We start from the raw sequence: 12,350 nt of genomic DNA on the forward strand, positions 1-12,350 counted from the left end.
GGGTTGTGGAAATCAGTTTGGCTGTGTGAGGCACAGCAGCTGTGCCAGGCCGGTGTCAGCTCTGAGGTGTTGGTAATCACTGCCAGCCACCACTCCCTGCTGAGTTTATGTTGGATTAAGCCCTTTTCTGACTCAGAGATGGGGTAATTGAGAGGTATTTTTAAAACTTCTGTTCCATTTTCAGTCTCATGAGAAGGGTGAGACAATACATATAATATAATTCACACCATCACAATCAGAAGCCAACTATTTTCTAATTTCAATACATTATAAGTGTATCTTGGCCTATCAGCTTTTTGCCACACCATGCTGTAAATGCCTTAAAGCCAATCATCTGAAATTACCCCTTGTGGTCCTACTACAATGCATCTTTCACAGTTCTATTTCTCCAAAGTATCTAGTGTTATTTGCAAGGCCATCCTTTGAAACTTGTTTCTAGTTCCATTTCTCTCTCAGCAATGTCTGTCCTGTTCCATGGCATTTCTAAGTCAGCATTTCTTCTCTCCAGGTTTGCACACAGATGCACACTGTGTGAGCCTTCTGCCAGGCTTGGAGAATTCCCTACAAATCCATTTCCCACAGGTTTACAGACAGGCCACAGGAGAGAATTGTACCACTGCCCCTCGCTGCTGCAATCCTGCAGTTACTGCAGCAATTCCTGCACACGTTCCCAAGGATTGTGGGTTGGGTTTCACATTTGTTATTTTGAAAGGAGCAGACTTGGAGCAGTTTGAAGTGCTGACATTTGTGCTCCAGTACCTACCACAACCATAGCCAAGGATCTAAAGGGGCCTGTGGGAAATGAATGGGATTGTCACATCTCTGTGAGCCCTCACAGTAAATCCACCTGCCACTCCCCAGCTCACTTGCTGAGAGCAATAGAGTCCAATTTCCCAACTCAGAACAAGTTAAACAGGTTAGTTCAATTTCCAGAGGGGCTGGGGGGATGGCAGTGTTGGACTTCTGAGAGGGCCACCCTCAGGAGGTTCTTTGATCTCATCCCAGTTCCTTACCAAGCCTTCTAGATCAGTGGTGGGTAATTTGTCCATTACTCCTCGAGGACTTCCTTTTGCAGCACCCTCCACCCACAAACTGTACGTCATTCTCCCACAGGGTGACACATTTTGTCAGCAATTACCTGATGAGGGAGGTTTTAGGACCTATCCTACCCTCCTGATATCCGTTTTTGGTTTAGGACCACCTGTACCATAAAGCCCCAATTTCTGACCAGTAGTTACTAATTCTTGAGCTATCTCCCACCAGGTCATTCCTGGAGATGCATCCCTTCTCCAGACCTAGGGATAACCATAATGTGCTTTTCTAATTGTTTAACATGGACTTGTAGTGCATCAGGCCTCAGGACTGAGAGGAAATCTCTGGATTTGCCTCAATTTCCATAGGAGAATGTCATTGTGGGTGCAATAATTGCATTAATTGGAGACATCCACACCTTCCACAACTGTGGGGGGTTTAATCATGCAGGGATCCCCCCTTTCCATAGGTCCAATCCCCCTGCCCTGTGGGCAGCCCTCTGGGTCAGGGTCCACCTGCTCAATTATCAGTCATGGTCAGCAAGACCCCTGGTTCACAGCAACCTCTTGCTTTGGCATCCAATCCAATCCAATCCAATCCAATCCAACCCAATCCAATCCAATCCAGAATCCAATCTCCTCCAGTCTCCTCCAGAGACCCTCCACACATGCTCAGTTTCAGCTTCATTTTCTTCATTCTTTCTCCTTTTTCTTCATTCTTTCTGCTCAGTTTCTTCACTCATTCCATACACTTTATGGGTGTGTTTTTCTCTTGTTTCAGCCAGGGCTTCCCCCACGTACAGGATAGTCTGTGTGGCAGTTTGCTGAGCTCCCCCAGCACCGTTAATGGTTTCAGTTTTAATGAAGGGACACTTATGTATTTCTTCATCCTGTGAATAACTTTGTGTAAGCTTTTGCAATTCATCAGAGGGGTACAAAGATTTACTAACCCACTCTGGTCTGGGGCATCTTAAATTGATGGCCCATAGTTCACAATTTTTTTGTTTCTAGGTGGTTTTTAAATGTTTAGTTTTGCTCATCCACTTCCTGGACAGCCAACTGAAGTAACAGATTAAATTTCCTTTTCCACCAGAACTGCTTCATGCTCAGCAGCTCACTGTGAAGGTTCCTTTCCTATTGTTCCTGCAATAATTTCTTTGACTCCTGTAAAGGTCTTATTTCACTTGCAGATTTCTGAATTGCTAATCTCTCCTTTTGTGCAACCAAGAACTGACATTAGGAGGGGACAATCCCCATTTGGTTTGCCCTGGGCAATCATTCCTCTTCAACTGGTCATTAACTCACTTTGGTTACAAATTAAGAGATGGGCTGTAGCTTGGAGTCCCTGTCCTTCCTCCTATACTAAATGGTTGCTGGTAATTTTGTTTATTTGTTCTTGGTGTGCAGTGAAGGAATTAAACCCAACCTCTGAATTGCTTCCCTCAGGAAGAGGGACAGTATTAAGTGTCAAATGTGGAGTTTTGATTCTACAGAGCTGAAATTTTCAATAATGACTGTCCTTTCCTCCTCTGCACAAGTACAAATGAGCTGATTAAGATGAGCGAGTCCCAATTTAAGTAAGATCTGGGGTACTCGTTCTCACTGACTTAGAAGTGAATTTGGTTTACCAGTTCTTACAAGGGTGTGTTTCCTCCTCACTTTAGGAATCCGTGTTAGTAATTTCATTTCTAATAGTGAAGAGAGAACAGCAATAGTACCAAAGGGTGGTTCAATACTCTACTCACCATCCCTGGAATGTTCAAAAGCTGAGTGGATGTGGCACTTTGTCATGTGCTTTAGAGGACATGGTGGTGTTTAACTGAAGGTTGCACTTGATGATCTTGGGAGTCTTTCCTAGCCTTGCTGATGGTGAGATTCCTGTCTGACATTGCTGCTTTGGACCAGCTGCACCGAGTGCTGTGGGCTCTGCCCCCTCCCTTGTCCTGCTCATGGGATTGCTAACTCCACCTGCAGCTGTGGAGCAGCTCTGGACAGCCCCTGGCTCCTGGGGAGGATGTGCTGAGCACACCAGCAGTGCCTCTGGGACACTGAAGGGTCACTGCACATCGGGCTGCACCCACGGGCTGGTCTGGCCAGGCACTACATTCTTGTTCCTTGGCACTTGTGAGAGTGTACAGCGGTGCACAGTACAAAAAAAAAAACCCCAAAAATGTTATTAGAATGGTGTTAGTCTAGTGGAGGACAAGAGAGTTTATCAGAGAGCTGGGGCACATCACACCTGAGGAGAAGCAGGGAGAAGACAAAGTCAAGAGGAGGGATCTGCCTGAACTGGCCACTGAGGGGGAGCCAGAGACAAGTTAGAGCCAGATCTCTCACAAAGGTGTAGGTCATGGCTTAAAGTAAATAAAGGGAAATAAACATTCACAATGAAAACACAAGGGAGGTTGTGGCACTGCAGGGAAGTTAATCCATCCCCTGTTTGGAGATAACCACACTTAGTGAGAGAAGGGCATGAGCAACCTTGTCCTACTTTGATTTTAGCAAGGGTTGGACCTCCAGAGGTCCTTCCCAATCTCATTTTCTCTGTGGTTTGATTATACTCTTGCTGTTCTTTCACAAGTGTTTTCCCACAAGGTGTGTTTTCAGATTTTGATACCTAATTGGTCCCTGAGGTTTGACACAGTGAGGAAACCCAGGACTGTAACACCCTGCCACTATTATATAAAGGAGCTGAAGAGAGAGGAGATATTTTTTTTTTCCCAGAAATCAATTGTCAAATTAAGTTCAGGAGGAATCGAATCAGACTCAGAATACTCTTTGTAGCATCCTGGATTGTTGTGGATATACTGGTAACTACCTGGAGCATTTCTTAGAGTTCTTAGAAGGTATAGTTTTCTGAAGAATAGGGAAAGTTTTAAGGAACATTGACTTGGAAAATGGAACTTTTAATCTTCAAACTAAAGTAAAAGCCTTTAGCTGTTACTGAGGGAGTTTCTTTGTTTAGGAAACCTCTCTCAGCTTCCAGATAATATCAGTCCATCTGTGGTATTGAAGTTTGTCTCCTATATTTAGTATGGTTTGTGAGAGGGAAGTTTTGTATTGGTGTTTTTTGAGAAACAACCATAAGATGATACCAATAAACTCCTGTGTTTTGCTGGGAAAAGGGCTCTAAGGGGAAAGAATTTATGGGAATAGTGCATTAAGAAGGGTTGTACCATCCCAGTTTATAGCTATCTTTTTGTTGAACATTTCAAGAGGGAAATTTGAGTGTCTTGTTTGATATGAGTTATCAGCTAAATAAGATGGGCTTGCTTTTCCTGGAAATTTATTGTGTTATTGTTTACTTCAGTCATTCAGAAATATCTGCAATGAGTCTGAAGTGAATCTAAAACCAGATTAAAATATCCAGATAACATAATAGATAACATGAGTGCAAAACAAGACAGGTCTCTTTTTAGGGCAAGGAGGGCTGGTGTCTGGGAGGAAGAGTTGAAAAACCACAGATGGGCCCTGGCAAACCTGCAAGGACAGACTGTGATTGAAGGGCACCAGACAGAGATTTCAGGTTTCACTTCAGGAGGTGATGGCATGGTGGAGTAGGGCAGCAGTGCCACAGACAGGGTCACTGGACAGAGCACACTGAGCTTGGGTGGGGGGCTGTGAGAAGGAGGGGTGCTTGGACACAGGGGCTCTGAAGAAGAAAGAATGTCCATTGGCATCAGAGCTGATCCACTGGAGCTGTAGAGCTGAGGGTAAAGAAACAGCCAATTTCCTCACAGTTGTTTCCATTCCCTCTCTCCCACTGGTGCTTGCTGTAGCATCCAGCACTGCTCTGTGCATTTTGCCTTCTCTCACTCAACAAAGTTGAGCCAGAACCCTCAACTTTGCAACAATGCTGTCTGGCTGGCCTCTTCTCTGAAGAGTCTCTTCCTCTCTCTCTTCTCTTCTTCTACGTCTTATCTCTTTCCCTGTCTCCTTTTAACTGCAGAAACTTTCTCTTTTGCAATATTAATGTTTCCTTGAACCAATCTAACCTGCTTCAGAGTCAGCAGAGTTCTCACTCTGGACATTTGGCTTTTTTTTGTTTGTTGGAGGGTGGATGTTGTCAGATCATTCAGAGAGACCCAATAAGATCTTCTGCATCTCTCTCATGAGGGAACTGTAGGAATTTTGACTGAATTGAAGACAGTCTTACAAATGGAGCTTGGGACCCCTTTTACATAACCAGGGTTTTTAATATGTGGTTACTGTGGCTGCTGCAGTCTTTTACAAGAAGTTTGTTGCTGATATTGCCCTGTAATGTTAGCAAAGCCAAACTGACACATATTTAGTTGTTTTCCAGCAATTCTCAAACCATGTTTTTTCTTTTTCTGCCAGCAGCGATGTCTCAATGAACCACACAACTGTAGTGGAGTTTGTCCTCCTGGGACTGGCTAACAGCCGCTGTTGGGAGATCACCCTCTTTGTGCTCCTTGGCATTGCCTATCTCTTGATCCTGCTTGGAAACATTTCTGTCATCAGCATCACTCTTACCAATAACTTCCTTCAGACCCCCATGTACTACTTCCTCAGGAATTTTGCCCTTTTGGAAATCACTTTCACCTCCACGTTCCTTCCCAGCACCCTGTACAGCCTCCTGACAGAGAGGAAGACGATTTCCCTGCCTGGCTGTTTCCTCCAGATGCTGTTTTTCTACTGCCTGGGCACCTGCACCCTTTTCTACATGGCAGTGATGTCCCTGGACCGCTACGTTGCCATCTGCCACCCTTTGCACTACCCAGCCATCATGAACAGCAGATGTTGCCTGCAGCTGGTCCTGGGCTGCTGGGCAGTGACTTTTCTCCTGATGTTTCCCCCCACCATCATGACAGTACAGTTGCCATTCTGTGGTCCCAATGTCATGAACCACTTTTACTGTGATGCTTCCCTGTTGTTGCAGCTGTCCTGCACAGACACAGGCTTCATTGAAGAGCTGATGTTCATCATACTCATCATCATCCTCCCTGGCACCCTGATAGTAACTGCTGTTTCTTATGGCTGCATTATTGTCACCATCTTGCATATCCCATCGTCTGCAGGTAGGAAGAAGGCATTTTCCACCTGCTCAGCTCACCTCATGGTGGTGATGGTGTTTTACAGCACGTGTATTTACAGGTACATCCGCCCAGCCCAGCGAGGTGGGAAGGACTCTGACAAAGTTCTGTCTTTGTTCTTCTCTGTGCTGACTCAGACTCTCAACCCTTACATCTACTCACTCAGGAACAGGCAAGTCAAGCAAGCTTTAAAGGAGAGAATTCTGAAGTTTTCTGGCTCCCTGAGGCAGATGTGAATGGTGGAGTTTTGTATTTTCTGGGTCCCCCAACGCTGGAAGGAAATGAAGGAATCTGACTCCATGTTCTTAGAAGGCTAATTTATTATTATATTATATTATGCTATACTAAAACTATATAAACTATACTAAAGAATACAGAAAGGATACAGACAGAAAGCTGACAGATACTAATGAAAAACTCGTGACTCCCTCCAGAGTCCGACACAGCTTGGCCCCTGATTGGTCATTAAGTAAAAACAATTAACATGAAACCAATGAAACAATCACCTACCACATTCCAAAGCAGCAAAACACAGGAGAAGCAAATGAGATAATATTGTTTTCCTTTTTCTCTGAGGCTTCTCAGCTTCCCAGGAAAGAAATCCTGGTGAAGGGATTTTTCCAGAAAATATGACAGTGACAGTGGAGTAGCCCATCCAAGAATCTGAATTGTTTCCTAGATGTAACATCTGTATTGTGAATTAAAGATGCTGATTTCAAATGGTTTATGATTTCTAGATGTTATGTAATTCCTCCTGTTGGGAATGAAAATATGCCAGCACAGCAAGGATTTTCTAATCCTCTGATACCTGGTGTCAGCTTTGCCTCAGCATTTCCCCCCTTGCTGGGATGGGTTAGCCTTAGTGAGTAACCAAATTCCCACTCACACCTTCCATCCCACAGTGGGAAAAGAGGAAAAACAGAAGCAAAACCTCTCACAGATTGAGATAAAGACAGAGAGATTTCCAAATTCTACCAGGAGTGAAACATACTGGATTTGGGGAAAACCAATGTAATTTATTGCCAACTAAGATAGCTGAGATTGTGAGAAACAAAATTAAATAGTAAACACCTGAATAAACAAATTCATTCATTCATTCATTCATTCATTCATTCATTCATTCATTCATTCATTCCAGAGTACTCCAGCCCTGTTCCCAGCACACAGGGGGTGTGGGGTGGGGTTTCCCCTCTGCTGTTTCTTTCCTCTCACACTTTTGCTCTGCTCCAGTGTGGGTTCTCCACAGGCTACAGAGAACACAATGAGATACCATGCCAGAAAGCAAGTACAGAAATACCATTCTTATTAATATTTTTGTTTTTATAACTTCAGCTTCCACCAAGCTTTGTTTACAGTCACTACATACACATACATACATACATCAACAGAATTCCTTGTCCTCCCTCTAATTCAGTAGAGGATAATCCTTGATCCCAAGCACAATTGATGGAACATTTTGTTTCAGTCTTAGCTGTAAATGCATTTCCACATTTAGGGCTGGCTTTGGCTGTGTATAGTGAATCCAGGAATCTCCACCAGTAATTTTTACAGCTGTGTAGATAGTCAGGGGAACTTGGAATGGTCCTTTCCACTTTTGCTTGAGAGGTTCTTTGCTCCAAGTCTGGGCATATCCCCAATCTCGTGGACAGTGAGAGTGTGGTTGAACACCCAAGGTCACTGGTGATGCTAAAACAATAAACCTATGGAAGGATGAGAGTGTTCTTTCCCAAAGTTTCCCAAACTCTCTCAAATTGTGATTCCTTCCTGTGTGTTTTCCCTGGGTATAATTACAGCCTGACATTGTCTCCTATAGAGGATTTCATGTGGAATTATCTTCTCCTTGGATTTTGGCTGAATTCTAATTCTCAGCAATGCCAGGGGAAGAGCCTGTGGCCACTTGAGTGATGCTTTCTGTCCAGTCTGGCCCGTGGTCTTGTTGAGCCTCATGGTGTTGGTCCTTTGGACACTGACTGTTCTCACTGCTCTGTGTGTGTGCAAAAATATTTAATGTGACAATTGACACCAGATCCCTGGAAGATCACTTTTTCATAAACAAATGATAGACAGCAGACTACCAATCCCTAAAAAGAAAAAAAAAACCTACAAAAATAATAATGAGAGAGGAGAGAAGAGGAACAAGGAAAGAAGATAAATGTGTAGTTATAATAATTAACATTGCATTAAAATTTAAAAACTAAAAACATTTCCTCTCATTATTTCCTTCAGTACCTGTTGTATTTTCTAGTTTATTCTAGCTTTAACCCCATTTGCCCGAATGGTTCCTAGTTACCAGCACTCAGTCCCCCGGGGGGGTGGGAGCAGAATTGGAAAAAGGTGAAACAGTGAGATAAGAACAGTTTAATCACTGAAATATTGTAAAATATAATACTAACAATGATAATAATGGAACAGAGAGGGAGCAATAAAGGCCAAAGGAATCAAGGTGACCAATGTCCAGCCCATCCCTGAGCAGTGACCAGTGCCTCCCAGCCAGCCCTGCCCAGTTCACATACTGGGAATGTGTTCTGGGGTGTGGAAGATCCCTTTGGGCAGCTCAGCTCAGCTGTCCTGGCCCTGCTCCCCCCTGGCTTCTCGTTCCCCTGCTCACTGGCAGAGCCTGGCAAACTGAAAACTTGATTTGAGTGAACACTAAACCATCCATGCGTTATCAATATTATTCTCATACTCAATCCAAAACACAGCTCTGCTGCAGCTACTAAGAAGAAAATTATCTCTGTGCCAGCTGAAACCAGGGCAAAATAGCATTTGATGATGAAATGGTCACCCACTCAAGAATTCCCCTCTCTTCCTTTCTTCTTTAGATTGAAGATTTCTAAATCATAGCTTGTGACTGTTGGCCAGAGTATCAACATTCTCTGACCCTGCAGGCTTCAAAAAATATTGCCAAGGGAGTAAAGTCATACTATTCCTTATTTTCCTCAATGTCTTTTTCTGGATATTTCAGGTTTTTATAAAGTTTGGTATCCAGAAACGTTCATCAATCTTTACAATTCTTAGAAAACGTGTGTTACAGTTTTCATTGGTTGTATTGGTCCTGTGTGGTTGCAATACATGGTTGTCAAAACATCCTGCTGCAATTCTGTGGAATGCTTTCCAAACCCAAGGAAATTATTTTGTTACAAAATTTGCAGAAGGCAAAATGAAAAATACCCAATTATCTCTCTCACAGATTACTGTCTGGAGAATGTGCAAGAGCTGCTTTAAAAGGAAATAAATGGTAGAACCAGGCAATGGTAACAGTGACAGTGTCATCTTTCCTCTGTAATCTCAATAAAAGTGATGATGGATCAATGATTAAATGTAGTTCTTGATGCTTTACAGGCTGTGATGTATTTCTTCTTGACTTTGATGGGAAAAGGGGAATGTAGAAATAAAACAGTCACTGCAGCATTTCTGAGCCTGGAATTTGGGAACATCCCAGAAATGTCATCTTTTCTCTTCCTCCTTTCCTTGTTTTTCCACCTGCTTTTCCCACCTCACTGTAACTGCACTTTTTTAATGGAATCTTACTAAGTATCCTACCAACAACTAGGACTCTCAAAGCACTGGATAATCTCAGTTTTTTACACTGTTGCTACTCCCTGCTCCACACAGTCTGACAAATAGAGAAGTGAAGGATACTCTGAGCAAAGTGGTCAAGAAATGTGAATATTTCCTAAAGCTTAGGGAACTTACGCATTTTTCCCCCTAAAATACAATAGAAGAAAATAATGTATTTGAGAAAAGCTTCTTATTAAATTTTTAGCTCTCAGAGCCTGTGACACTTACCCTTGGCTTTTTACTATCAAATTGGCTAATCTGAGTGGTTTTAGCTGTCCAAAGTGAGAACAAGGCACTTTTCTGTAGGAAAGGGTTCTCTCTTTATGAATTTCACCAGTTGTCTGGGTGTCCAGTTCAGATTTCATCTAAGCAGTGATTCCCCACATCAGCTGATTGCAATCCCACTCCTCTGCACAGTGACCAATTTCACTCTGTCAGAGTTGTTAAGGACAGCTGAATCTTTAGATTTAAGGAATAATTTTTTTAAACAGCTAAAGATAGGTCTAAAGATGAATGAATCAAATTCAGAGGGAACAATACAATCTCCTGTTTAAAGTAACTATACCAACATGACTACAGTTGTCTCAGTGGGTGTGAATGCTACACAGCTGCAAGTGGGAATATTTTTTCAAAAATTAAATTACATGTGAAAACTCTTAACTGCTTCCACACTTTTAGACATTTCATATTCATATTTGTTTGTAATTGGCATCTCATCTGTTTTCAACCATTTATGTGAACTTCAAAACTTTTCTAGGCCAAACACTGATGGCAAAAGTCAACATGAGTTCTATAGCCATGCCTTACCCAGCATCCTCTTTAAGGTTTATCTCACTGAGCAGGGAGGGGTGTGCTAAAGCTCTGATGGAGCAGAGGACAAGGCCTGGGCTGCTGCATTAAAACCTGGATGTTTGAATGCAGGCTCACCCAGAGCGGGTGCAGGGAGGGAGCTGGGAGCTGGGGTGGCTGCTGGGCCCTCAGGGGGTCAGCAGTGTGGGTTGCAGTCACTGTGGGTTGCTGTCACTGTGTGTGTTGCAATGTTGCTGTCACTGTGTTGCAGTCACTCTGTTGCAGTCACTGTGCACTGCAGTGACAGTGATACAGTGAGAGTGTTGCAGTCACTGTTGCAGTGACTGTGTTGCAGTCACATTGTTTCACTGACAGTGTTGCAGTCATTGTGCATTGCAGTGACTGTTGCAGTAAAGTATTGCAGTAACAGTGATGCAGTCACTGTGTTGCAGTCACGGTGTGTGTTGCAGTGACAGTGTTGCAGTAGTGCATTGCAGTGACTGTTGTAGTGACTGTTGAAGTAACCATGTTGCACACTGTGTTGCGGTGATGCTGTTGCAGCCACTCTGTTGCAGTCATTACGCATTGCAGTGAGTTGCATCGACAGTGTTGCAGTGACAGTGTTGCAGTAGTGCATTGCAGTGACTGTTGTAGTGACTGTTGAAGTAACCATGTTGCACACTGTGTTGCGGTGATGCTGTTGCAGCCACTCTGTTGCAGTCATTACGCATTGCAGTGAGTTGCATCGACAGTGTTGCAGTGACAGTGTTGCAGTAGTGCATTGCAGTGACTTGCAGTGAGTGTTGCAGTAACAATGTTGCACACTGTGTTGCAGTGACGCTGTTGCAGTCACTCTGATGCAATCGTGTGTTGCGGTGACAGTGATGCAGTGACAGTGTTGCAGCCACTCTGTTGCAGTCATTACGCGTTGCAGTCATTACGCATTGCAGTGAGTTGCATCGACAGTGTTGCAGTGACAGTGTTGCAGCCACTCTGTTGCTGTGACAGCATTGCAGTCACTCTGTTGCAGTCACTGTGCATTGCAGTGAGTGTTGCAGTGACAGTGTTGCAGTGAGTGTTGCAGTGACAGCGTTGCAGTGACAGCGTTGCAGTGACAGGACACACCTGCAGAGCAGACTGTGCCTCTGCCTGTGGTTTGCAAGAGCAGGTTTGGGTCCGTTCCCTCCTTTGCCCTGCCTGGGGGTGGGTTGCTGACACAGAACACCACCTTGGCACTGCCTGGGCCCTGCTGCTGGATTTCTGAGAGGGAAGGTTGGTACAGGAGAAGTTGGAGGCTTGCTGAGCTGTCTGTAATCAAAGTCTGTGAGTCTGTGCCTTAATGAGCCCTGCTGGGAACACTTTGTCCAACTCTGTTTCTGCTCTCTCACCTCGCACTGGGCTCTATTAAAGCTCCCAGTAAGTTTGTGCCTGCTTCTGCCTTGTCATTTCCTCAAGGCACCCTGCCAGACTGTGCCACAGCCACGAGGAGCTGGGAGCTGGTACCACAGTCCTGCAGGGGCTCATTAAAATCTGACAGGCATAATGAGCTCTGTGGTTGTTCTTGTGCTGGAAGCATTGTGTGGTTAATTAGGGAGCTCCCAGCTGTGTTTCAGTGAATACCTACAGCTTAATTTCTCTTTGTCTTTTGTTCTAATTACGTGTGACAGGGAGAATGGAAATAGAAACATTTTAATGGGGAATTAGTCCCGTTTATACCCTGGTGGGAATCAGGCGCAGAGAGGAAAATATCTTTGGGATCAAGCAGGGAGAGACCTGACTCAAAGTTTGATTAATGTGCTGGCAATAAGACAATTCTTATTCCAGCCTCTTCTCCTATTACTGCAACCCACAGCAGTGCCTAAGGCTTTGTTTGCAAAGCCTTTCTCTGCTCTAATTAGCACTACCTTTACCTGCT

At 43.9% G+C, this 12,350-nt stretch overlaps 1 protein-coding gene across 1 annotated transcript; it reads left to right on the plus strand.

Moving 5' to 3' along the window:
* The first annotated feature begins 5,382 nt into the window (after positions 1–5,382).
* Positions 5,383–6,321, plus strand: LOC121351177 (olfactory receptor 49-like). Its single transcript, XM_041463102.1, has one exon. The coding sequence runs from the start codon at positions 5,383–5,385 to the stop codon at positions 6,319–6,321; it is 939 nt and encodes a 312-aa protein (XP_041319036.1).
* The last annotated feature ends 6,029 nt before the right edge of the window (positions 6,322–12,350 follow it).

Source organism: Pyrgilauda ruficollis, unplaced genomic scaffold, assembly GCF_017590135.1.
Source record: "Pyrgilauda ruficollis isolate IOZ18807 unplaced genomic scaffold, ASM1759013v1 scaffold161, whole genome shotgun sequence".
In the NCBI taxonomy this organism is placed as follows: domain Eukaryota; kingdom Metazoa; phylum Chordata; class Aves; order Passeriformes; family Passeridae; genus Pyrgilauda; species Pyrgilauda ruficollis.

What these genes read in the sequence shown, in the direction of transcription:
- LOC121351177 (XM_041463102.1), top strand. Translation starts at nt 5,383, where the DNA reads ATGAACCACACAACTGTAGTGGAGTTTGTCCTCCTGGGACTGGCTAAC.